At 46.8% G+C, this 26,904-nt stretch overlaps 2 protein-coding genes across 4 annotated transcripts; one reads left to right on the top strand and one right to left on the bottom strand.

The window, feature by feature from the left end:
- Positions 1–831: 831 nt before the first annotated feature.
- On the bottom strand, positions 832–12,563 carry SCO1 (synthesis of cytochrome C oxidase 1). The gene is made up of 7 exons (XM_074970835.1): positions 12,429–12,563; positions 11,932–12,057; positions 11,424–11,514; positions 10,073–10,270; positions 7,459–7,551; positions 7,195–7,310; positions 832–1,606 (listed from the first exon to the last, which is right to left on the bottom strand). The coding sequence occupies exons 1-7, from the start codon at positions 12,507–12,509 to the stop codon at positions 1,475–1,477; spliced, it is 837 nt and encodes a 278-aa protein (XP_074826936.1). The 5' UTR covers positions 12,510–12,563; the 3' UTR covers positions 832–1,474.
- Positions 12,564–12,699: 136 nt separating this feature from the next.
- On the top strand, positions 12,700–25,903 carry ADPRM (ADP-ribose/CDP-alcohol diphosphatase, manganese dependent). 3 transcript variants are annotated; one of them, XM_074971944.1, is made up of 4 exons: positions 12,700–12,888; positions 14,403–15,057; positions 20,764–20,880; positions 22,681–25,903. In XM_074971944.1, the coding sequence occupies exons 2-4, from the start codon at positions 14,427–14,429 to the stop codon at positions 22,974–22,976; spliced, it is 1,044 nt and encodes a 347-aa protein (XP_074828045.1). In that variant the 5' UTR covers positions 12,700–12,888; positions 14,403–14,426; the 3' UTR covers positions 22,977–25,903. The 3 variants fall into 3 exon arrangements, with proteins under 3 accessions (XP_074828045.1, XP_074828047.1, XP_074828046.1); XM_074971946.1 differs by lacking the exon at positions 12,700–12,888 and adding an exon at positions 13,002–13,110; XM_074971945.1 differs by lacking the exon at positions 12,700–12,888 and adding an exon at positions 13,139–13,321.
- Positions 25,904–26,904: the final 1,001 nt, after the last annotated feature.

The raw sequence follows: 26,904 nt of genomic DNA, 5'->3' as shown, positions 1-26,904 counted from the left end.
GCTATCAATACGGGAGCATACGGCCACCACTAAGGCCTGTGGAGTGCTGAAGAGTGTTATTGACAGCATTGTAGGGGATGTCAAAGTAGCAAGGAATACCGGAGACTTTTCCCTTAACTTCTGATTTAAGGCCTGAGGAATCTTTAATGGTCATTGATAAAGTTTTAGTTTGTGTTATTTTGCTAAGGATTGAAGCTCTCCTCAGAGCAGTTGGCTGGATCATACACAAATCTTGATCAGGCTTGACAAATAGTTCTCAGGCTCTTTAAAACATAGTAACTGTACAAGACAGCTTTAGACTGCCAAGCTAAGAGAGAAGCCTCTCTGCTGTGGATGTGCCAGAGTGACAAGGAACACATTGCCACTCTACTACCCATAAGACTGCACTGTGCACTTCTGACCAGGATTGTTCACATGCCCATTTAAATATGGATTTTAGCCTATTCAAAGCAACCGTCAACGCACGGTGAGTAGTCGCTGCATTCTCTGCTCTCAGTGTGCGGCACTGGATATACACGACACTCACTCTGCTCCCTTTGAAGGTGGAATTCAGATTTGATAGCTGCCGTCACATCCACGAAAATTAACTGCATGCAACATAAGATTCATTCCTTTATTTTACAATCAGAGCATTGCACAAATTTTACCTGATCAACAGCCTTGGACACATACACCAATCGCTGATCACTCCTCCACTCCATTATCCAGTGCTTCATAACTGTCAGACTAAAAAGCTACACGCAGCTGGTTACACCAGAAGAAAATCCATCCCCAACTCATAACCTATTTCATTGCTAGTAGGAGTAACACCATTCTACATTAGGACATTGGAAACCTTGCCTGGAAATGATGCTGCATCCCTGGGCTCGAGCCCAAAAATACTCAGTTATTGTACAGGGCTGGTCCCACAAGTGGAAGGGGATGTGCCTTCAGTGCTCTCCAGTAAACCACAGGGTAGGACTGCTATTGAGGCTCATTACTGTAGACAGAACATTACAAATGTCTGTGCAAGAGCAAAAGGCACTGCAGAAAAGAGAAGTGGGAACAGCCCTTTGGGATGCCAAAGTGTCAGCAACTTACATCAGAGAACAGCCTTCCCTGCAGAGAGCAGTTCTCACTTATCTCTTGCCAAAAGTGAGTGCATAACTAATGCAGATACCTTCACCAACAAAAATAGTTTTGTAAAAATTTTAAATTCTTTGCTCCCCAGTTCCATAAGAATCCCAAACGAGTTTCTTATTCTGCAACATGGTCATCGCTGCCAAATACACCCAATGGGAAAGGTTATGTACAAATTTCTGATAAGCAGCTACATTTCACAGAAATAAACACAATGTACCTTTCTTATTTGGAGAGGAAATATGTGACATAAGGACAGTCTTAAGTTCAGTGCAGTTGAAAGCAAAGACACGCCAGTCCCATTGGAGCCTGCCTTACAGTTTGACTTTGCACCATTCTTTGCAGATCTTGTATTTTAGCTGGGCTTATACTGTCTCATGTGTGCAGCGATAGAAGTGGCAATCTCAGAATTCTTCTTGTTCTGGCCATAGTAGTCCACAAAGCCTCCATCTGGCCCAATGAGGTACATAATAATTGTGTGATCCACCTGTAAGACAGCAGAGAACAAATTGGTGCTGCAGGCCCTGAGCATCACTCAGAGGGCAGTAAGGGTTAGTGCCCTGATTAGCCTTTCCATCTGATTATCTCTGACTGGAGATTTACCAACAATAACAGACGCTAGTTACAGACTAGAAATGGGCCAAGCAGGAGGAAATTTGAGAACAAGCTGTAAACAGACAGGGTGAAGAGGCACTGCAAGGAGGAGAGCCTTGCAGGAGCTGTAGGCAGCTTCCCCCATGCCAGTCTTCAAGCAGAGTAAGTACAGAGGACAAAATGGGATGAGAAAATGAGGTTTGACCTGTTTTCCCCCTTCCCAGCTCTTCTGATGCCCGGATTAAGAGAACTTCTTTCTGCCCCTGCCGGACTAACACCTTGGAGCTCAACGTTTGCGAGACCCTCTCACTCCTTGCTGTCCTACAACCCCGGCTCCTGCCGTGAGACAGGCACTCAGAATCCAGACCTTCACCTGATGTAAATCAAAGGGATACGGCGGTAGGGACGCTCCAGTAAACCAAATTCACTCTCCGAGCAGATAGTGAGGGCAATAACGTTACTGAGAAAAGCGAGCTATGGAGAGAAGGCCTTGGGTGTAGGGGGAAAAGGCACTGTATCCTGCTATGGAGCTCCCTCTGCTGGCTACACTGTGCTAGCATTCAAAGAAGCTTCAGCTGCCTTTCAAGCAGGGTGGAAAGATTTAAATCAAGGCAATATAAAATGGTTTATTTTTAAAAGATCATTTATGTAAATCAGAGGGAGACTTTACCGAAGTCTTTAAAATATGTGCTATTGCAATTTAAAACATAATTAACTCAGTTAAAACCTGTCTCCTGGTAGGGGCTCTTCTCCGAGCTTTACAAGATTGCTATGGGCAAAGTATTGAAAACTAAGGCCCTGATCCTGAAAACACTTACAAGGGTACCTAACTTGATTTACATGAACAGTTCCACTGACTTCAGTGGGGCTACTCATGTGCTTGAAGTTAGATGTGCACATAAGTGTTAGCGGCATCAGAGACAAATTGTATTTTTATTAAAAACTTCTCATAGCTGCATAAAATTTTTGAAACTTCAAAACAAACCTGCTTCAGTGTTAACAATTAAAAGTGCATGCAGTGTTATTGTAGCCATGTTAGTCACAGGATATTAGAGACATGAGGTGGGTGAGGCAGTATCTTTTATTGGACCAACTTCTGTTGGGGGAAGATACAAGCTTCTGAGCTACACAAGCCTGGGGAAGGAAGAAGAGTAACTGAGCTAAACACAGGTTGGGACAGATTGTTAAGCAGGAGGCCAGGTCACTTGAAATGAAGTGGATCACTGGGGATTAGATTGTTATGCATGAAGGGTTTGAAGTGTGGGTGAAACCAGACAATCACTACACTCTAGAATGAACTTACGCAGAAATAAGATGACAAAAACACCATATCACCCTGGGCAAACACTTTTCACAAAGAGATTACTCCGTATCAGATCTTTCAGTACTTGTCCTCAAAGGAAACCTGCACAACACCTTCAAAAGATGAGCCTGGGAACTTATTCATGACAATTCCATGGAACAACTTCCTTAGCCCTCTCTATCCCAACAACCTGCAATCCACTCTATTGAAAACGGAAGCCACCGACCCTTTGCAAAGGGCAGCAGCTCAGGTCAGCATGAACTCATTTTCTTCTGATCACCGATCCGCAAGCACACTATCATGAAAGCCTCCTGGGTTTGCAATGCAGAGCAAACTGATCAAGCTTTTTGCAAAGCACGCTGCTTCAAACTACCTGTAACTTGCAGGGCAGGCAGTAAAGTTTTCCCACAGTCCTAGGACTAGAGCAGCCACATTTGGGGAAGAGAATGGTGTTGCTAGGGACTCGGATATGGTTACTTTGACTTGGGTCTGCACAATGTAGTGTGGACTCCAGAGCCATAGGTTCCAGCATAGGTTAGAAAATACTCTTCATGTAGGGTTAAAAAACAAAATGTAGATGCTCAAGTCCAGAGTTCCCCAACACAGGTCAGCTAACTCAATTTGCACTAACTCTGGGCTTACACTGCAGTGTAGACATACCCTCTGCTACCTTACACATACCTGAAGAAAAGCTCTTTGAAATTGCTCTCACCAACATATCTAGAGTATGTCCACACAGCAACGTAAGCCCAGGTTTTAGCCTAAGCTCAAGCCTAACCCCCCTTGCATTCACACACCAATTGTGTTAACCTAGGGCTCAAACCTAAGGTCCCAGGATCCTCCAGGACTGGAGAGTCCAAGCCAGTGTTAAGCTGGGATCTAGGGTCCGAGCCTTATTGCTTTCCTGTATGCACACAGCCCCAGAAGTGTTCCAGAATTATCTCAGAGTTCCTTGGGGGAACTTCCTTAGTCCTCTCTAAGCCAACAATCTGTGGTGCTGTCTATTGCACTCTATTGCAAATGGAAGCCACACCTCCCTTTGCAAACAGCCTGCACCCAGCAGCTCAGAGCAGCATTAACCCATTGTCTGCTGAACACCACCAGTCTGCACACACACTACCAGAGATCTTGCAGAGTTTTCAATGGAGACTGATCAGAACAAGCTTTTTGCAAAGAGAGCTGCTTCCTGGTGACAAGAGCACAGCCAGATTTTGGTGCGCGCTGCCGGGGCACCCTTGCACATGCAGCCCCAGGGAGGGCCAGAGAGCAGAATGGGGACTAAGCAGCTGCCCTGTGGGGGGCGGGGGAAAGCAGCAGAGCTCCCGGCTCAGCATGGTGATAGAAGGGATGACCCCCAACACCTCAACTTCTTCTGCTCCCTGCAGGTCAGACACTTGGTCCCGCTCTGCTCTCTGTCCCTTGTTCCCGGGGTCCCCTGCCCTCCCTGGGGCTGCGTGTTCAGAGATGCCTAACCAGTGTCAAGGTGGTGAGTGGGAGCCAGTCCCAAAACTTCCCCACAGCCTCCCAGGGATCCCTTATCCCTGCCTCCTGGGGTACAGCCAGGGTAGGGATAAGGGATCCCTGGAGGGTTCTGGAAAACACTACACCCAAAGTCCTGGGGATACCCTTCATATCCAACTAGCCAAAAACACCTTCATTGAACAGCCCATTTTAAAAATTAAAAGTTGCAAAGTTTCATTTTAATAGTTTGGCAGCCCCGGAAACTGATGTCCTAATTATCCTCAGAACAGGTACAAATGGGCATTTTCCTGCCAATGTGACTCTGCGTAGAGGGAGAGCGCCCAATTCTCAGATTAGATGGTAGAGTTCAGTATAAAGCTTTCTACTGACAGCCACCAAAGGAACTAATTATGCAGTTTATGTACCCAGGTGCTCCTTATGGACCCGAGTCCCGTCAACAGCACTGTCACAGTAGGGAAAAAGGGTGGGCACTAATGTTTCCCCACTGTGCACCAGATGCATCGGGTTCGAGTGATGGTGGAGCGGGGGTGGGGAGGGTCCTTGGCATTCTAGGCTAGGGTTACTTTGACTCAGGTCGGTGCACTGCAGTGTGGATTCCAGAGCCCTAGGTTTGAGCACAGGTCGGAAAATCCTTAACCTAGGGTTAAAATGCAATGTAGACGCTCAAGCCCAGGGTTCCCCGACACAGTTCAGCTGACTTAAGTCCCACTAACCCAGTGGTTCTTAAATTATGAATCGGGACTCCAAAGTGGGCTGCAACCCTGTTTTAACAGGGTCACCAGGGCTGGTGTTAGACTTGCTGGGGCCCAGAGCCAAAGCCGAAGCCCCACCACCTGGGGCGGAAGCCAAAGCCCTTGAGCTTTGGCCCCCGCAACCTGGGGCAGCGGGGCTTGGGAAGCTCAGGCTTCAGTCCCCCCTCCTGGGCTCATGTAGTAATTTTTGTTGTCAGAAGGGGATTGCGGTGCAATGAAGTTTGAGAACCCCTGCAAACCACAGCCTTGCACTGCTGTGTAGACATACCCCTAGTGACTTCATCCTGGTCAGGTCTCAGGGCTACTACTCCATCCTCCTCCTCTTGGCAACTGACACCACTTTCTCCTTCTTGAAATCCAGCTCTGCACTGGCAACATCTTCTCATGGTTTCCCTCCTACTTCTCTGATCACTCCTTCAATATCTCATTCAATCCCGCTCCCCCTCCCCCGGTCATTGTTCTTGGCCCACTCTTCTCCCACTGCCTCTACATGCTCTTATCTGCAAGCACAACCTTAAATCATCTACCTCTCTGTGGGGAAGTTCTCCACCTCCTTTCAAACCCATATCTCAGTAACTGATATCTTTGTGGATATCCAGCTGCCAAGTTAAACTCAGAAGACAAAACCAAACTCTTGATCTGCCACCTCCCCTTCCCACCACAACAACTGTGGACAACACCTTCCTCCAAGTTACTCAGGCCTATAACCTGGGTGTCCTTGACTTCTATGTATTCAGGACATCTCTAAAGCTTGCTGATTCTTCCCATACATCCCTTAGATCCACCCTTCTCCCTTTGCCCATATTGCAGAAACTCATCCAAGCCCTTATTTAGTATCTTGACTACTATAATCCCCTCTTCTCTGATCTTGACTACTGCAATCTCACATGCCTCAAATCCACTCAAAACACTGTTGCAAAACTCTTCTTCCTGGCTCACCACTCGGACTACCTCATCCCTTGCTGAGTCCTCCACTGGTTCCCCATACTTCCACAAACACAAGAATTTTGTCTTCACCTTTAAGATCTTTCACAGTATTACCCTGCCCCCACCCATCTAATTTAGTCACTTGTGGTGTCAGTCCCCCCCTTCACAATGCAATATTCCCAGGCTTTACTGTGCACCAATCCTTAAACAGCTCCACATTTTCTCCCATGCTGCAATTTACACACGCAGAAATTCTCCTATTGACTGTAGACACTGACTTATCTTCCTTCAAATCCCACCTCCACCTACAAAAAACCCTGCCAGTTGATCATAGCTAGGCAGTGATGAGCTGACCATCCCTCTTCCTACTCCCTTAATCCCCAATTCCTGCCATTCCCCCTCACCCTACCTCTACTTCCAATTAAAAGTGAGACCAAAACAATACAATGTGGAATTAAATTCATGTCAATTCATAACCATGAATTGTATGTTACTGCAGGTTATTGCCCATGCACACCTTGTGTGCCTCCTTTAGAACATGAGCTCACTGGAGCAGAAAATGCCTCTTTGGGTATGTCTACACAGCAAAATAAAAACCACAGCTGGCTCATGCCAGCTGACTCGAACTCATGGGACTTAGGCTGCAGGGCTGTTTCATTGCTGTGCAGACTTTCAGGCTTGGGCTCTCTGAGACCCACCCACCCCGCCGGGTCCTAATCTACACAGCAATGAAAGCCTTGCAGCCCAAGCCCTGCAAGCCTGAGTTTTTCTTGCTGTGTAGACGTAGACATACCCATTACCTGTGTTTGTACAGTATCCAGCACAATGGTACCTTGGTCCCAGTTTAGGTCTTTGGGGCTAACCCCCTAATTTAAACATTTAGTAGTAGCAATAAATATAGGCATTTGTTATGCAGGTTCTTAGATTAGATTATCAGAATAATCTCTTCTGGCTTTAAAAATCAGTGAATGAATCTGAATAACAGAGGACTCGGGCACAAGCCCTGCTTTTACTCACTATGTAGTCATTGTCTTCATCCTTGGGGCCTGAGCTGTAATACACACGATAGGCTCTGGTCACCTGCTCAATCTGCTCTTTGGTACCAGTCAGTCCAACCAGTTTGGGAGAAAACTCTAAACAGAAATGCAATCCATTAGCCATGCGAAGGTTCCTGTCACCCAGAACCAACTTTGGTAGAGCCCAGCCTTCATTTTAGTCACAAAAGGAAGCAACGAGTTCAGAACAGCTACACCGTGCAAGGAAGAGAAAGGCCAATGGTACCTTTAACATATCTGGCCACGGCTTCTCCGGTGTCCCTCTCTGGGTCGATGGTAATGAAGAGTGGGGTCACATTTGGCAGAGATGGGATCTTGTCTGTCACCACAAACGTTAACAGTTAATATTGCTCTCAACAGGCCCAATGCCACAGCTCATCTCCCACATAATGAGGCTACAGCCAAACTTATAATACACAGTGAGTATAGGGGGCCCTTTTTGGCACAGACTGAAATGGTGACCACCCTGGAATGATATTGGGCAGCTTAAATAACATCTAATGAACTTTTTTTTAAAGGCCAGGGAGCAAGTGCAATGAGATAAAATGGAGTTCTCCAAACCCTTGTGTCTGACCTGGGGGTCCCTTCTCCTCATATGGAGACCCTACTTCTATTTACTAGGGCTGACAGGCCAATTGAGGTGCAAGGAATGCATGTTGTAACCAAGATCAGGCAGCTTGAGAAACAATAACCACTTCGCCTTGTTGAAAGGAGATGGTATTTTGCATTTCACCACCTATCCTGCTACCTCCTCCTTCCAAGGGAGCAATGCCACATCACCGAGACATCAGGGAAGGCTCCTCCTGCAGAAGCAGCAGCAGAAGCTACTTGCTGCTGCAGCATTGCACATTCCTATAGGGGAAAGGGTGACCTGCCACTCCTCACTCTCCTCAATATACACCTCTACCCCGATATAACGTGGCCCTCGGGAGCCAAAAAATCTTACTGCATTATAGGTGAAACCACGTTATATCGAACTTGCTTTGGCCTCGAGCATTTCCATTATTAAGTCACTTCCCACCCCGACTGACCCCTCAGAACCCCTGACCCATCCAACTGCCCCCGCTCCTTGTCCCCTGACTACCGACTCCAGAGACCCCCCGCCCCTAACCACCCCTCCCAAGACTCCACCCCCTAAGCCCCCTGCTCCTTGTCCCCTGACCACCCCCTCCAGAGACACCCCCCCGTCCCTAATCACCCCCAGGACCCCACCCCCTGCCCAATCCCCCTGCTCCCTGTCCCCTGACTGCCCCGACCCCTATCCACACCCCCGCCCCGACAGGCCCCCTGGGACTCCCACGCCCTATCCAAAGCACCCGTTCCCTGTCCCCCTGACCGCCCCACCCTCAGAACCTCTGAACCATACAACCCCCCCCCCCCCCGATCCCTGACTGCCCCCCAAGACCCTCTGCTCTTTATCCAACCCCTCGGGCCCAGCCCGGCACCCTTAACACGCCACTCAGAGCGGCATGTCGGAGCCAGACATACTGACGCGCTGATCCGCCAGAGCGCACAGCCCCACCCCCCAGAGCACTGCTTTACCGCATTATACCCGGATTCATGTTATATCGGGTCACGTTATATCAGGGTAGAGGTGTATTAGGTTTGCTTCTGGAGAAGCTGACAGAACCCATCGTCAACAGATCCTACAATCCACCTGGCCCAGAGGCCATCTTTCAGCCATCCCCATTGTCACAACACAGCTGGACTCACCTTTCTGCCCTCTTCCTTCCCTCACCCTTTGACCAGAGCACATTAGTTTCTTTCCTGCTAGGAAAGCCTCCATCCTGCCAGCAGTTACCATCCATGCTTTTCCTCCTTTACTCAAGGTGCTGTTGGAGGCCCAAATCTCCCTCCTCAACAAGCAGATGTGGACCTCACTGAGCCTGCCATCTACAATCACACCCTATCAAGTGGCCCAACTTCACTGGTGCTGGGAGTGCCACACAGGGACAAGTAGCTGGGATTTTAAACATTCTGCTAGACTTCTTCTGTACCCAAGAAATACTGAAGACTGTAAAAGAGAGCATCCATTGCAAAACCTTTCTGTTGAAAGGAAGTTTTGAACATGCAGGGTATTGGAGATGATCCCTATCCTGTGGAGCCAAGATCTTTGCCACAGGAACTTTCACCTATTGACAGTACCTCCTCTTAAATGAATGTTACTGGTAAAATTGTAACAGGAATGTTTGTGAGATTCATGAGAGGTCTATAGGGGCTACCTCACCCCAACCCCAGCAATGGGGGCTGCAGCACCATACAGGCATGCATACAGCCAATTCAAAGTCCCCCAGGTATTGCCCCTATAAGATGTTGGGATAAGTCACACTGATTGCTGCTTCCCCAGCATTTTTGCACATGGACATAAGAAGTTTTTCAACTGAATCAGAGGGATGAATGGGGAAGATTTCTCTAATGCAGACAAAGCTCTATCCCAAGAGAGATCTGTTCTCCAGAATAGATCCAGCCTTTCTTTAATCAAGAAGCTGCCCTTGGTTAGCAGTCACTACCATGTTTCATTAACAAGAAAACCCTCTTCTAGCAGGAACATGCCACATCCCAAAGGGTAGTGCCAAATACAAAAAACTATAGGAACCCAACACTGACTGAGAGCATGCCTTATAATATGAGGCTTCCCCCAAGATCAAAGCATGAGGCCCTGTTTGACCTGATCTTCTATAACTGTGCATCTAATGTGAAGCAATGCAGAGACATTTTCACATACATTAAGGAGCTGGTCCCACTGCCAGTTAGTAAGCTGGGAGAAGCACTGTAGTATTTCACTACATGAAGTGCTGCCTTTTTTAAGTAGAGTTAGAATTCTGACTGGATTCATTTACCAATTTCATCCACCGCTAGAATCATTTTCTCCAGTTCCTCTGGACAGATGTCGGGGCAGTGCGTGAAGCCGAAGTAGATTAACACCCACTGGCCCAGGAAGTCCCTGTGGGTCCTGGGCTGTCCCTGGTGATCCACAAGTGAGAAAGGGCCTCCCAGCAATGGCTTCCCAAGAGCCCGCTTCTGCTCCTTCTCCAGCACTGAAACCAGACAGACAGCAATAGGAGGTTACTACCAGCTGTGCCACACACGAGAGGGCAAAGGATCCCAGAAACCATTCAAAGACAGTTTGCGTCATAAGGCTCTCAAAGGCAAATATTCCTAGTAGTACAACAGTAATGTAACATCTTGAATTTTAAAGCCCACTGCAAAATATAAACCCAGGACTAGACAAGACAACTTTATAGTAAACAAACAGAACAGTTTTTTATTGCGATATTTTTCCATATAAACTATATCCTACTGTGCTCCAAAAGGAGATCATCAAGATGGCACTGAATGCTCATATGCTGAAGTCAGGACACATGAACTGGGATGGAACACCTGCAGTTAAGAGTCAGGCATCTTTTAGAGACTCAAGGGAGGAAGGGAAATTGCTGTGCTGCCACGTCTAACTGGGTTTCAGTATCAAGACAAGGAGAAAAGAATTAGGTAAGTAAGTGGTTAAAAAAAGCATACAGGGGTTAAAATCAGAATTGGGAATCTATGCTCTTAAAAAGTCTTACACATACTTCCACACCCTGGGGAAACAGACACACACACTTCCATTCTGGGCTTTTATATTCTAATCTTGTGTAATGCTTTCATACCACAATAATAGGTATAATATAACAACTTAAGATAAACCAACAAAACTACAAGTTTTAAAAGAGGACTTTAAAAGAGCAAAAAGAAATCAAAACAAATGTAGGAAAAGTAAAATACTGAATAAACCGATAACGGTATAAAATATGTATATATGCACACATGGGGTAAAAATACAAACTGACAATCAAAGAGCAAATGACCATGAGTTAAACAGCTAAAGGGAAAGGATACTAAAACTACATGGGTAAAATAGGTCATAACAGAAAAAAGAATGTGCAAAAAGTCTTGTGCTGCATCTTATTTCCATGTATATGTAGACCAGAATCTCTTTTGGACAGGGAGCTGCCATCTCATGTGTTGATGAGGTGTCTAGCACACTGATAGGCAGTGTGCTAAAATCAGCATTTTCAATCTCTCCTAGTTGTCACCCTTCAAAGCAGCAGTACCACAACTAGCATGGCCACAAGATCTTTTTATCTGCACAGCTATAAAGGCTTGGAAGGGGAATTACAAAGGTTTTGGGATGATAATGTAATATATACATACTTTCTTCCTTTTTTTTCTTGAAGTATTTCATTCCTGCCAATAAAGCTCCACCAATTGCAAATGTGAGTGCCAAGGACTTCCAGGAAACTGGCTACTAGGAGAAAGATTCCATACAGATTAAACTTCACCATCTTCAACTAATTTTTTTTAAAACATAGAAAAGTGCTAAGTATGTGTTTATGAAATAAACACCCAGCTCTTGCCATATGACAAAATACCTGTGAGATCAACCACAATCCTGTTTGAAAAACCAATCCCCAAAAACCAAATCCGTGTACTTTGTAAATGCAGCCACCGCACAGAGACTATCAACACAGGGGAGAAATTCCGGCTATGGCTGCCACAGAGGGACCCTCCCCACCCTCGCTTCCCCCTTCAGCAGGAGGGCCGGGCACCGCTTGCTACACACAAGGAACATGAGGGAGTTTTAGGCCTTAGCCTGCAGCCCCTCTTTGAGTTTAGATTAAGGACACGGCTATGGCCGCCATTGGGAACGTGGCCTCCTTACCCCGGGCTTCGAGGGGCCCGTCTTCGCTTTGTCTCCCTGAGGTGCAGTAGCCAGGTGGCGAGTCACCGCCAGGGAACCGGGGAGATCCCAGCATGAGGTGCGGCGAGCAAGGCTGACAGCGAGCAGCTACAGAGAGACACGAGGTGACCAGGAGGTTAAGGTGCGAGGCTGCTCGGGGCGCAGGGGGGGGGGCCGGCCGGGAAGGGGGGGGGGCGCAGGCGGGGGCCGGCCGGGAAGGGAGACGGGGGACGCAGGCGGGGGCCGGCCGGGAAGGGAGACGGGGGACGCAGGCGGGGGCCGGCCGGGAAGGGAGACGGGGGACGCAGGCGGCGGCCGGGCAACGCCCGCCGGGGCGGGGAGCAATTGGGACAGGGCGAGGCGCTGCCGTGGACACCTGCCCCAGGTAGAGTCGAGCCGGGTCAGGCTGCTCAGCGCTGGGAGCAGGGCCCCGCCAGGCCCCAGGGGACGCGGCTCCCCGGACCGGAAGTTCCCCTCACCGGTCGCCTCCACGCGCTCCTGCGTCCCGGAACGTAGAGTCCCAGCGCCCGAAGCAGACAGACCCGCCCGGCCGCCGCCATCCTGCAACCGGCGTCAGTGCCAACTGGCCCCGCCCCCTCGCAGCTTCCGGCGTCAGCGCCAACTAGCCCCGCCCCCCGCGCCGCTTCCGGCGTCAGCGCCAACTGGCCCCGCCCCGTCGCCGCTTCCGGCGTCAGCGCCAACTAGCCCCGCCCCCCGCGCCGCTTCCGGCGTCAGCGCCAACTGGCCCCGCCCCCTCGCCGCTTCTGCCGGCGTCCTTCAGTTTCCGTTCCCGCGGACGCTGGCCGTAGCGTTGCCAGTTCCGGGAGCTCTCATCGCATGACAGCTCCACTTACAGAGTGATCTTTAGTTCCTGGAGACTCCAGGACAGTCATGGCGGGCTAGCGGCCCTAGACACGGGCCAAGCGCGGACAGAGCCAGGTTCGTAGTTCGCCGACTTGCTCGGTGCGGAGGGCCCGGAAGTGGGATGGGGGTCCGGGCTAGGGTTGCCACCTCTCTAGTTGCTGGTAACCGGACCCCTGAGGTCCCGCCCCTGCCCCGTCTCTTGCCCCAGGGCCCCCAGCACGCACTGGATTGTCCCTCCCCTGCCCTGGGGCCGAGGGGGAGCTGCTGCAGCCCGACAAGGAGCCTGCCTGCCCGCAGGTAGGAGGTGGCCCCAGCGGAGAGGAGCTGGGGTGAATGACCCGGCGCCTCCCCCTCCCTGCGTAACCGGACTTTTGATGTCCGGTCAGTACATCTGCCTGGACACTACTAGGTCCCTTCTCGACCGGACTTTCCAGTTGAAAACCTTGCGCCTGGCAAAACTTTTCTCCTTGGGAAACGGGTTAGAATGAGAAACAACATCAGTTGAAAGGTGATGTCACTGTCCCCCATTACAGTGGGTGTGATGATATCACGCCAGAGATTGTGGAAGGGACATCATAACATGGCGACTTGTGTTACCATGACAACATTACTATGATTATCATTTTAACCCTCCCGTTTGGCCCAGAACAGATGACCAGCCACTGCCCCCCCACCAGGCCTTCCTCTTTCCCAGAGGCTGCCCCTGCCCCATGCAATGCCTGGCACCGAGCCAAGGCACAACCTGTGGCAAACGAGGCTGGAACTGTGGTTCCAGAACTGACTTGGGGCCCTGGAGAACTGGGCTTCATCCCTGCCTCTGCCAGAACCCCACTTAACCAGTCAAACTAAAGCCTCCACGGCTGGCCTCTGGCTGCATGATACACCTTTTTGGGTGCCCAGCTTCAACCGCTGGAGCCCTGGTTTGTAGAAGTTCTGAGCACAGTTCTGGGAACCTTGTGTGTTCAAAAATAATGAATCGGCCCTCAGAAAATCATGAAATTGGCTTAAAAATCATGAGAGTTTTAAAAATAAAAGTTGGATTCTTTTTGCCTTCTGGTTTTTAAGCCTTTGGGATTCCCAGCTTCAAGCTTTTCTCCTCAACCATGAGAGCTAATTGTCTTTTAAAATCAGTTTAAGCTAATCTGGGACCACATTCTTAATAAGTAGGGTTTATTTTTTAAACTCAACCTTAAGTCTGAATTTCTTGGGTTGGTAGTGCTTATTTTGGGGATAATTACAACATCCTTACAATGTTTTTACCCTTAAATTACTGATACGTACTCCCAACTTAAACTCTAGTTTAACATAGTTTTTAATCTGGAAATGTCACATACTGAAGGAATATTACATAACTATTACTATACAAACATGCAGTCCCCTGCCTCCTCTGCCTTTTTCAAGAGTGGCAGGCTCCTAGTGCTTCTGCTTTTTTCTGAAGTGACAACTCATGCCAAAGAGTTCTGCAGGTCTCTAGCTGCATAAAAAATGAATCTGGAGAGATGTCTCTGTTTCTTCTGGGTGTTACAGCTGATTTTATTTTTTTTAAAGCACCGAGTTTTTTTTGAACTGAGTCTTTCTTCCTGCATTAGATTTTGGGAGCCTGGTTGACAGTTATGGATGCAACTCCTACCTGGAGATCTGGAGCCTTGACCGGCAACTCTGAGATGTGCTTTTCCTTTGGAGTCATAGCAGATATTCAGTATGCTGATCTAGAGGATGGTTATAACTTCTGGGGGTCCCGGAGGAGATACTACAGACACAGCCTTCACCTTCTCCAAAGCGCAGTTGATGAGTGGAATAAGGAAGACAGTCAACTTGAATTTGTACTGCAGCTTGGGGATATTATTGATGGTTTTAATGCCCAGCATAAAACATCAGAAAGTGCTCTGAGAAGAGTTATGAACAAGTTTAAAAAGCTTAGAGCCCCAATCCATCACACATGGGGAAATCATGAATTGTACAACTTTACTAGAGACTATTTAACAAAATCTGAACTTAACAGCAAGTCTTTAGAAGACCAGATCTTCCTTGGCTCTGGTGCCAGAGGCCAGGACTCTCCTGGAGACACTGCTGAAGAACATTACTATGCTTATCATTTTAGCCCAGTCCCAAAATTTCGGTTCATTTTACTTGATGCTTATGATTTAAGTATCCTTGGGAGGGATAAATCGACCCAAAAATATCAGGATTCTTTGAAGCTGCTGAAGGAGAAAAACCCAAATGAGAATCTGAATAGTCCCACAGGTATTGCACTGCCTGAGAGAGGTTAACATGCGTTCCCAACATTCTGCTTCAGATAATATTGCTCTTCATAGTAGAAAGACTGATAATTAATGTAAGATATGTTACTAGGTGATAAATCAGTGTGAGCTTCGTTTGATCCTACAAACCACAGAGTAAGGGTACGTTCTTTTCCCATAATATACACGCAAAATTCCCACTCTTGGGCATCAGCTTACTTTCTTAGCTCTTAGATTTGTCGTGTGAGGTACTGGCCATTAGGCACAAGTCCCTTTCTTCAAGTTCTGTACCAAGACATCATTATCTTTTTTCTGTCAGGAAAACTTCTTTGGGGCAACAGTCCAACGTGACATATGCCATTGTACTCACTCCTTTGTTTAGAAGGCATTGTCTTTGGGTCACCCATACAGTTTCCAGAGCAAACTTTGACTGGGCAGTGTATGTTCAATGCCATCTGAATAATCTGTTTCATTCAAATAACTCTCCAAGGACTAGAATTTCATAGATTCATAGATATTTAGGTCAGAAGGGACCATTATGCTCATCTAGTCTGACCTTCTGCACAACGCAGGCCACAGAATTTCACCCACCACTCCTGCAAAAAACCTCATACCTATGTCTGTGCTATTGAAGTCCTCAAATCGTGGTTTAAAGACTTCAAGGAGCAGAGAATCCTCCAGCAAGTGACCCATGCCCATGCTACAGAGGAAGGCAAAAAACCTCCAGGGCCTCTTCCAATCTGCCCTGGAGGAAAATTCCTTCCCGACCCCAAATATGGCAATCGGCTAAACCCTGAGCATATGGGCAAGATTCATCAGCCATATACTACAGAAAATTCTTTCCTGGGTAATTCAGATCCCACCCCATCTAATATCCCATCACAGGCCATTGGGCCTATTTACCATGAATATTTAATTACCAAAACCATGTTATCCCATCATACCATCTCCTCCATAAACTTATCGAGTTTAATCTTAAAGCCAGATAGATCTTTTGCCCCCACTGCTTCCCTTGGAAGGCTATTCCAAAACTTCACTCCTCTGATGGTTAGAAACCTTCGTCTAATTTCTAGTCTAAATTTCCTGGTGGCCAGTTTATATCCATTTGTTCTTGTGTCCACATTGGTACTGAGCTTAAATAATTCCTCTCCCTCTCCGGTATATATCCCTCTGATATATTTATAGAGAGCAATCATATCTCCCCTCAACCTTCTTTTAGTTAGGCTAAACAAGCCAAGCTCCTTGAGTCTCCTTTCATAAGACAAGTTTTCCATTCCTCGGATCATCCTAGTAGCCCTTCTCTGTACCTGTTCCAGTTTGAATTCATCCTTCTTAAACATGGGAGACCTCTCCACATGAGCATTTCTGCTTGGGAGCCAGCTGTACCTTTGTCACAGAGGATGATAAGTTTTAACATTCTGAGTATTCTCTGTGGTGCAATTATAAGTGCTGCAACGCCACATACAAGAGAGATTCAACACCTGAATTTTTTCCCCCAAGACTTCTTTTCAGGGACGCCCCACACGGGTTTGTGCAATGACACTCAATAAGTACAGTCGGATGCTTTAGCACAAATTACAATAGCCAGTTGAGCTCAGTGTAAGGCATGTGGACAAGAAAAGACATCAGCAAGATGGGAAAAAATTCCAAAATTTCTATGATGAATGATAGAGGCAGAACTTTTTATCAGTGACAGTTTTGTTTCTTTTTTCACCTGGAGAACCACTGACCTAGATTTTGATTTGGAACTGACTGTAGTCCTTAGACTCATTTCTTTCTAGACACAGAAATGTTGGAAGGTCATAGAGGTACTCTTTCAACTGATACTGCCTGACAATCCTGCAGCAAAAATCTTGGTAAAAGCCTTGTGTGTTTCCAGTTTACAGACGGCTGCATACTTGTTCTGACATACGTTTATTGAGCTTTTAGTGCCCTAGCCTGTAACCAGTCTCCTGGAGTGACCCCTTTAGTATGCCGGGCGCCCAGGACCGACAGTCCACAGAGGCAGGCCTATGCCCTCCTAGGCAGGGCCTTCGGCACCAGCTAGCGCTGTCTCTCTACATGGGTCCCTTCAGCAAATCCAACCAAGCCAGACTCCTGCGGGAGGCTTGTACTGTCCCTTTTAGAACACAGGGCACTCAGTGAGTTGCAGCAATACAGGCAGTCATTTCAACACAATTTATTAGTCACCTGGCTACAGAATCTAAGAGTCCTTAGGTCAGCATAGAGAAATGAAAGGTAAAGCACAGCCCGTTCTGGTTATCCCAGTGCGCAGCCAAGCTGTCGTGAACTCCATGCTCTGGCTCTGGCTCTCCCTCTCAGGCCATGTCTACACTACAAAATTATGTCAACCTAACTTACGTTGGCGTACAGGCACTGCAGTTATTAAATCATTTATGTGTGTGCACACCTGGCTCCTTGTGTCAGAAGCATGTGTTCTCCCCAGGAGCACTTGTATTGATTGTATTATCAGTGGGGGGCATTGTGAGATGAGTCCTGAAAGCCAGTAACAGTCAACGTAAGCAATGCAGTGTCTACACTGACATTTTGTCAACTTCATTACGTCGACCACGACTACATTGCTCGGGGAGCTCGTGTTATTAAATCGACATAGAGAGGCATTTCTATGAGCGGGAGTCACATTTACGTAAAGACACTTCCATAGCTAGGCCGACACAAGGAAGCTTACATTGATCTATCTGTGTAGCGCAGACCAAGCCTCGCTCTGACCTCTTTAATCAGTTCCCACATGAGAGTCCAGACTTCTTCCAGAAACTAACCCTTTATTCCTCATCTCACATCTCTCTAGTCCTTTGTTCTCAAGCTGTGATCTTTGCTCAGCTTCCCAGCTGAGAGGTGGGAAAATCCATCTCCCTCTGGGTCATTGGTGGTTAGATGCCAGCGTCCTGGAGATTGGGTTTTTCATTGTCTTCTTGGATTTTCCATTGATCTGGGGTCAGCTTCAGCTAGGTGTAGGGGCAGCCAGGGGGCTCCATGTGCTGCACCTGCTCTAAGCACCGGCTCCACAGCTCCCATTCACCAGGAACTGCGGCCAAGGGGAGCTGTGGGGGTGGCGCCTGGGAATGGGGCAGCGCACGGAGCTGCCTGGCCGCGCTGCTGCATAGGAGCCAGAGAGGGGACATGCCGCTGCTTCTGGGAGCTGCTTGGAGTAAGTGCCACCTGGAGCCTGCACCCCTCACCCCCTTCCCAGCCCCAACTGCCTGCCCCAGCCCTGATCTCCTGCCCCTCATTTCTGACCCAACCCTGGAACTCACATCCCCAGCCCACATCCGGAGCCCCGTCCCATACTCCAAACCTCTTGGCTCCACCCCCCAGCCCAGAGTCCCCTCTTGCACCCCAAACCCCTCATCCCTGGCCCCACCCCAGAACTCACACGCCCAGCTGGAGCCCTCACCATCTCCTGCATCACAACCCACTGCCTCAGCCTGAAGCCCCCTCCCACACCCTGAATTCTTCATTTCTGGCCTCATCCTGGAGTCCGCACCCCCAGCCAGAGCTCTCACCCCCTCCCACACCTAAGCCCCCGGAGCCAGCATGGTGAAAATGAGCGAGTGAATATGTGTGGGGGAGAGCGAGCGACAGGGATGGGGGATGGCGTGAGTGGAGGCGGGGCCTTGGAGAAGGGACGGGGGCAGGGCAAAGGTGTTCAGTTTTCATAGAATCATAGAATAACAGAGTTGGAAGGGACCTCTGGAGGCCATATAGTCCAACCCCCTGCCCAGAGCAGGACCAATCCCAACTAAATCATCCCAGCCAGGGCTTTGTCAAGCCTGACCTTAAAAACTTCTAAGGAAGGGGATTCCACCACCTCCCTAGATAACACATTCCAGTGTTTCACCACCCTCCTAGTGAAAAAGTTTTTCCTAATATCCAACCTAAATCTCCCCCACTGCAACTTGAGACCATTACTCCTTGTCCTGTCATCTGCTATCACTGAGAATAGTCTAGATCCATCCTCTTTGGAACCACCTTTCAGGTAGTTAAAAGCAGCTATCAAATCCCCCCTCATTCTTCTCTTCCATAGACTAAACAATCCCAGTTCCCTCAGCCTCTCCTCATAAGTCATGTGTTCCAGACCCCTAATCATTTTTGTTGCCCTTCGCTGTGCTCTCCAATTTCTCCACATCCTTCATGTAGTGTGGGGCCCAAAACTGGACACAGTACTCCAGATGAGGCCTCACCAGTGTCAAATAGAGGGGAACGATCACGTCCCTCGATCTGCTGGCAGTGCCCCTTCTTATACACCCCAAAATGCCATTGGCCTTCTTGGCAACAAGGGCACACTCTTGACTCATATCCAGCTTCTCGTCCACTGTCACCCCTAGGTCCTTCTCTGCAGAACTGCTGCCTTTGGTCCCTAGTCTGTAGCGGTGCATTGGATTCTTCCGTCCTAAGTGCAGGACTCTGCACTTGTCCTTGTTGAACCTCATCAGATTTCTTTTGGCCCAATCCTCCAATTTGTCTAGGTCCCTCTGTATCCTATCCCTACCCTCCAGCGTATCTACCACTCCTCCCAGTTTAGTGTCATCCGCAAACTTGCTGAGGGTGCAATCCACACCGTCCTCCAGATCATTAATGAAGATATTGAACAAAACCAGCCCCAGGACCAACCCTTGGGGCACTCTGCTAGATACCAGCTACCAACTAGACATGGAGCCATTGATCACTACCCGTTGATTCCGACAATCTAGCCAACTTTCTACCCACCTTATAGTGCATCCATCCAGCCCATACTTCTTTAACTTGCCGACAAGAATACTGTGGGAGACCATGTCAAAAGCTTTGCTAAAGTCGAGGAATAACACGTCCACTGCTTTCCCTTCATCCACAGAACCAGTTATCTCATCATAGAAGGCAATTAGATTAGTCAGGCATGACTTGCCCTTGGTGAATCCATGCTGACTGTTCCTGATCACTTTCCTCTCGTCTAAATGCTTCAGAATTGATTCCTTGAGGACATGCTCCATGATTTTTCTGGGGACTGAGGTGAAGCTGACTGGCCTGTAGTTCCCAGGATCCTCCTTCTTCCCTTTTTTAAAGATTGGCACTACATTAACCTTTTTCCAGTCTTCCGGGACTTCCCCCAATCGCCATGAGTTTTCAAAGATAATGGCCAATGGCTCTGCAATCACATCCGCCAATTCCTTTAGCACTCTCGGATGCAACGCATCCGGCCCCATGGACTTGTGCACGTCCAGTTTTTCTAAATAGTCCCGAACCACTTCTTCCTTCACAGAGGGCTGGCCACCTCCTCCCCATGCTGTGCTGCCCAGTGCAGTAGTCTGGGAGCTGACCTTGTTCGTGAAGACAGAGGCAAAAAAAATGTGCGAGTAGAAAGTTGACAACCCTACTAGACGAAGCTGTGGCAGCTGGAATTCAACACAAGCAAAGGACTCATGTCCAAGTGCCAGCTCAGAAAGCCACTCATGAAGTTCTGGCCTGTGTTCTGCTAGGCTGCTGTGATGCAAGAGTGGGAATCCTGCGTGTGTGGCATTGTCAAAGCAAAATTACTAGTAAATCATTTTCCCTCATTTACTCATGAAGACTGAATTTTTGGAGGCACAAGATACATAAGAGCCTGTCAGGGGAAAGGAAGCTGTTTATCCTAAGCACAGATGTCCATAAAAAACCAAAGCAGGTAGGGAAGTAGCTATTTGGTGTGTGTGTGCTTGACCTTTCTTCATTACAGGACTTGCTGAACCCCAATTTGTAGAGTTCAATGGAGGATTTAGCCAAGCACAGCTGGATTGGTTCAATGAGGTTCTTACATTCTCTGACACTAATCAAGAGAAAGTTGTGGTTGTGGGTAAGTCTGCTTTTTGTATGTGTGAATGCATGTGAATTGAGACATCTGTGAAGGAATAAACCCCAGTGATAAACTGATGGGATGCTGCACTTACTATAGGGAGTACTCCAATTTTTCCCGCGCATAGGATTTCCTACCAATACCTTATATTCTAAAGTCATTCAGTTTCCCCCTCACACATACATTTTTTCCACAACAGGAGGAGGAGACCGTGCTGGACAGAGGCAAGAAAGGGGGCTTCAGATTTGAGGGGTCCTAGGTGGGGGGGGCAGTAGGCTGCTGCAGGGTATTGGAAGTTGCTGTTTTAGGGGAACAGTGGGGGGGAGGGATAGCTCAGTGGTTTGAGCATTGGCCTGCTAAACCTAGGGTTGTGAGTTCAATCCTTGAGGGGGGCCATTTAGGGATTGGGGCCTTGGGCATGTGAAAGGCACTGTGCACCAAAAACACCTGATCTGCTGTGGACCATGGAACAGCAGTAGCCACAGTGGGAGCTCTCTTCCTCTCCTCTCCCTGGGCTTTAGTTGACACCTCCACATAACTATGCAGCTGGGCTGTGTGTCAAGCCAGCTGCATAGCCAGAGCAAGGGCATGGCAACTGAGCTGGCTGACCAGCAAAACCAGGTACACTCACTGAGGACGCTTCATAACTGGAGCAAGGACGTGCCCCACCCTGAAGCTAGTAACCATTTTACATCTGGTAAAGAGTGATGAGAACGTTTTACACTATATGAGCTTTGTGAATAGAAGTGTAAATCAGAATGTTTTTCCAGCAGGGAGTGCTGTGGGCCCCTCTAGAGGCTGCCATTATGATGTTCAGGCTATGTCTACACTGCATCATTTACAGCCGTGAAGAGGCTCTACAGCTTAATAACTCCTGCTTCCGTGAGAGGTGGTCGCTGTGTTGGCGTGAGAAGCTCTCCCACCAGCATAGCGCTGTCTACACTGCTGCTTAGGTCGGTATAACTTACGTCGCTCAGAGGTGTGGATTATTCACAACCCTAAGCGATGTAAGTTATACTGAAGTAATTTGTAGTGTAGACATAGCCTCAGTGCGCAGTTTTAGATTTGATGACCCAAGGCAATGGTCTTGTGAGCATAACTCAGCTGTGATTCAGTACCTAGATACCTTAGAAATACCTGAGAGATAGGAGTACTTGTGGCACCTTAGAGACTAACAAATTTATTTGAGCATAAGCTTTCGTGGGCTAAAACCCACTTCCTACTGTATTTTCCACTGCATGTATCTGATGAAGATATATACAGAGAACTAAAAAATGGGGGTTGCCATACCAACTCTAATGAGACTAATCAATTAAGGTGGGCTATTAGTTGATTAGTTAATTCATTAGTCTCATTAGAGTTGGTATGGCAACCCCCATTTTTTCATGTTCTCTGTCTCTGTTTGTGTGTGTGTATATATATCTATCTTCCTACTGTATTTTCCACTGCATGCATCTGATGACGTGGGTTTTAGCCCATGAAAGCTTACGCTCAAATAAATTTGTTAGTCTCTAAGGTGCCACAAGTACTCCTCGTTCTTTTTGCTGATACAGACTAACACGGCTACCACTCTGAAACCTGAGAGATAGAGAGCGTTCTCATTATTCCATATGACTGGACATCCTGTGCGCAAAACCCCAAACTTAAAGAAAAGTTCTAGGGATTTCACTGCACCCCAAACCCCTAAGATTTCAGCATCCATAAGCGATTTCCAGATGGGGAGATGATATAAAACACTCTTAACCTTGGTTGTCACCGGTGATGTCTCTTACCATTATTCTGCTTTTTTTCCAACTGCAGGTCACATTCCCATTCATCCAGGTTCTACAGGGAGTGTTTGCCTTGCTTGGAATTATAAAGATGCCCTTTCCGTCATCCATTCTCATCAGTGTGTGGTGTGCTTTCTCGCAGGGCACCTCCATGATGGTGGTTATTATTTAGATTCTCACGGAGTCCACCATCTTACTTTGGAAGGGATTGTTGAAACTCCACCACAGAGCCAGGCCTTTGGAACGATATATGTCTATGATGATAAACTGGTATTAAAGGGAAGAGGTAGAATTCCAGACAAAGTAATGTATTATACAAAGCATTAGGATCATTGTAAATACAATTGTGCGTGATCCAGACAGTGCTCCGGAAATTAGTTAGTTTAGTAAATAACAGCTGACCATTGCAGCCATGGTGTTTCTGTTTATAGAAAATCTGCACAATGATGCTTACAGCTTCAAGCCTGATAAATAGAGCCTCAGTGCTGCCACCTTCGCCTCTCAGAGCTGTTCTCTTAGAAGCTTTACTTCTGCAAGAAGCAAGAAACAAGGCCTAGCTTCCTGCTGTAGGGCAGGGAAGGGACAGCCAACAACTCAACTCAGTCTGAAATAAATGCAACTTGATTTTGACAACTTCTGCTTGAAAGAGTTAAGAGTGAACAATTTGTTATTTATTGTGGCACAAAAGGCACCAACAGCGTTAAAGGGTATGTGATAACACTAGCAAGGAGTTATTAGTGCATCTTTATTCATCACGCTGTGTTATGAAATGCAAATCTTATGCCCATCAGGTGTGATTCAGCTTCTTTTCAAACACTAACATTGATGATATTCTTCAGGCTGCCAGTAGTTTGCTTCCTGAAATCAGCAGAAGTTGTAGATACTCTGCACCTCTAAAAACCAGATTCCTTTGAATGTTTTTGGTTTTTTGTCTAGGGAGTGGATTTATGATTTTATAGATGAAGTGCTCAGGGACGTTATCCCTGTCACCTCAGGAAAGGATGCAGAAATAAAATTTCTAGATGCCATTAATGACTACTTCTTAGATCTGTTAGTCCTGTAACCCACAAGTGGAGAGGCAAGTCTTGATTAAGTCCTAAGTGGAGCACAGGGTCTGCTCCAAGATGGGAATATAACTGAACCGCTGAGTAATAGTAATAGGCCATAATGTAATTAAATTTGACATCCTTTTAGGGGGAAATATGCAAAAGAAATCCACAGTAGCATCTATCTTCAAAAAGGGGAACTACACAGAAATGAGAAAGCTAGGTAAACAGAAATTAAAAGGAATAGTCACAACAGTGAAATGCCTGCAAGCCACATTGAAACTATTTAAAATACTGTAATAGATGTTCAAACTAAACGTATACCCCCAAATAAAAAAATAAAACAGTAAGATATGCCACCATGGCTCAACGACAAAGTAAAAGAGGCAGTTACAGGCCATAAGACATCCTTTAAAAATTGGAAGTGAAATCCTACTGAGGAAAATAGAAAGGCGCATAAACTCTGGCAAGTCTAGTGTAAGTGTAATTAGGCAGCCCAAAAAAGAATTTGAAGACCTGCTAGCAAAGGCAGTACATCAGATGCAGAAAGCCTGCCAAACAATCAGCGGGGCCACTGGACAATCAAGGTGCTAAAGGAGCACTCAAGTAAGAGAAGGCCATTGAGGAAAATCTAATGAATTCGTTGCATCAGCCTTCACTGCAGAGGATGAGAGGGAGATTCCCACATGAACCATTCTTTTTATGTGACAAATCCCACATTGAGGTGTCAGTAGGGAAGGTTTTGGAACAAATTAAATTAAACAGTAATAAGTTACCAGGGTCAGATGATATTCATCCAAGAGTTCTGAAGGAACTCAAATATGAAATTGCAGAACTGCTACTGGGCAGGTAGTTTTTGAGTGGGGTGAAACCTGGGGGTATGGAAGACAAATCAGACTCCTGAAAGGGATACAGTAGTCTGGAAAGGATGAGAGCCGCTGTCTTAAATTACAGTTGTGCCCAAAAGTCCTAATCAGGATTTGGACAGCCTATTGTTAGATTCTGACGGTGTTGGTGGGTTGTCTTGGATATGTGTTAATTAAAATACAAGAGAACCAATATTTACTTAGAGTATGAACACAGTTTTTATTGAATAATTCTGTAGTTAGGAAGGTCTGCATATCATTCATATGCTTAATTATTTTAAAAAATAAATGCATATATAGATATATAGTCCATGAGCATTTTTTCAAAAAGCCAGTACAATAAGCTAAATATATTGGAGTGGGGGGACTTTCAGAACAAAAATCAAAATTGTACTTGGAAGCTGTTCATCCCACCACCCCATTAGGCAGGTGGTGTTTAGCATGATGATGGCACTTTCTTCTAGAAGGCTTTTTGCTTGATGTCCTGTGATAGGTCTCACCTGCTCTATTCATAAAGTAGGACTGTACTTTAAACCAATGGTTGTGGTAAATTACGTCTAATGGAGAGCTTAAATTATTTTTGATAGCTGGTATGGGTAAAAATATTAAGTTAATGTTTTGTTTAGTTTGGGTTAAAACCTGATTAAAAATAAGTAGTGGTCAAAAGCACCCTTTTTTCTTTTGTTATGAAGGCCACTATTAAGAGTAGTGCTTCATACTGATAAGTAAAATAAGCTTTTGCTTTGATTTATTTTGTCTGTGATGCAGAATGCTTCTAGCAGTTGGCTTCTCTGGTGCACTGTGCCCACCCACGCTGTCTAAATTTGATGCAAGATCACATGTATCCTATGCCTTCACAGCCATCTCATTTCCACCCATGCCAATTATAAAAATTGTTGAACAAAAGAATCTTGAATGCTCATGACTGTGCTTTCTTCATATACCACTTTCACTCTCATGCTATGACTGATCAGAAAGTGATGAAAGGCCATGCAGTTCTCATGAGTTTTTTTTACTTTGCTTCTATTTGCAGTGTTGTGAAAGTGGTACGTACAGGAATAGTACAATGTGATTGTCTGCAGTGGTGGAGGGAAACTGAAGGTAGAGAGAAGAGGTGGTGAAGATTATTGGGTGAACAGGTGGGAGAAGACAAAACTAAAGAAGGGGATGACCAGTTGTCTAGTGCAGTATTTCTCAAATTCCCAAAGATTCTAGATGGATTTCCCCATCCAGGGCTGGATTAACCCATCACTGGGCCCTGGCCTGGGCAAACTGGCCTGGGCAAAAAATATGCTATTCCTGGCCCCCTGTGGGTGGGAGGTATGGAGCAGAGGGAGGACGGAGAGCAAGCCCACCCTGCAGCAGCAGCTCCTGTTCTACAGGACTAAGCCCTGTTCCTTGCTCTGGTGATGAGACCGGGGCATAGCACCACTTAAATTTGGCCTGGCCACCCCTGATTGATGCTGCGACCCTATGCTCCAGGTCACAATGCCACTCAAATTTGGCCCAACTAGCAGAGGGGGAGCCTCCCATAACAAGTGGAGTGGGAAGCCAGTCCCACAGGATAGGAGCTGCCACAGTGAGGTCAATGAGGAGCGGGGTCACTTTCCAACCCCTTCCTCTCAGGCCTTCCCTCTGCATTAGGGTTGCAGGGCTGGGGGAGAGAGGACATATATGTAATGGTGGGTCATTTTAAAAAAAGACAAAATGGAGTTGGTGGGTCGACTCAACAAAAAGTTTGGCAACCACTAGTCTAGCAATAGTATATCTGGTTCTTTTCTGTCTGAGCCAGCTGTGGATGGAATACTCCTTTGGGAATGGGGGCTATGTCTTGTCTCCCCCTCTAGTGACCTCCACCTTGCCCAGACTAAAGGAGTAGCACAGTAATAGTTTTAACCTGGCTTTTTTTTTAAAAAAAAAATTAGTCTAAAGTTTTGACACTTTGCTGAAATCCCAGCATGTATCATTCTGTGATGACATATTGAGAGGATTTCTTTAGCAAACCATACAGTGCCAGTAAGAAGTTAGAGTCTAGTCCCCTCCCCTTCTTCTTTTAAAGAAAAAAATAGCCATGTATGTATTATATGCCACTTAGAGCCTAATTAATGGAATTATTTAGCTTTTTTTTTTTAGTTTAGCGTAAGTTTAATTTTACATGACCTGCAAAGATAACACTTAAAATTATGATAGATTCTGTTGGCATATGTTAAGGGCTGTTATAAAGGTATGTTATAAATAGATCTCCGTGAATCGGATTAATGTGCAGCAAGGGAGAGCTAGGTAAGATATTAGGGGGACAACTTTCTAACTATAAGGATAGTTAAGCACTAGAATAGATTTCCA

Source organism: Natator depressus, chromosome 14 (genome assembly GCF_965152275.1).
Source record: "Natator depressus isolate rNatDep1 chromosome 14, rNatDep2.hap1, whole genome shotgun sequence".
In the NCBI taxonomy this organism is placed as follows: domain Eukaryota; kingdom Metazoa; phylum Chordata; order Testudines; family Cheloniidae; genus Natator; species Natator depressus.
The sequence above is the reverse complement of the archived record's forward strand: the minus strand, read 5'-3'. Positions and strand labels throughout refer to the sequence as shown.

Bases quoted from the DNA above. Each gene is read 5' to 3' on its own strand.
- SCO1 (XM_074970835.1), bottom strand. From the start codon at position 12,509: ATGGCGGCGGCCGGGCGGGTCTGTCTGCTTCGGGCGCTGGGACTCTAC. The intron at 10,271-11,423 runs GTATGTATATAT...GTCTGGTTTCAG, and splicing joins CAAGAAAAAAAAGGAAGAAA to TGCTGGAGAAGGAGCAGAAG. The intron at 7,552-10,072 runs GTAAATGAATCC...TTGTGGTGACAG, and splicing joins TCTAGCGGTGGATGAAATTG to ACAAGATCCCATCTCTGCCA.
- ADPRM (XM_074971944.1), top strand. From the start codon at position 14,427: ATGGATGCAACTCCTACCTGGAGATCTGGAGCCTTGACCGGCAACTCT. The intron at 15,058-20,763 runs GTATTGCACTGC...TCTTCATTACAG, and splicing joins GAATCTGAATAGTCCCACAG to GACTTGCTGAACCCCAATTT. The intron at 20,881-22,680 runs GTAAGTCTGCTT...TTCCAACTGCAG, and splicing joins AGAGAAAGTTGTGGTTGTGG to GTCACATTCCCATTCATCCA.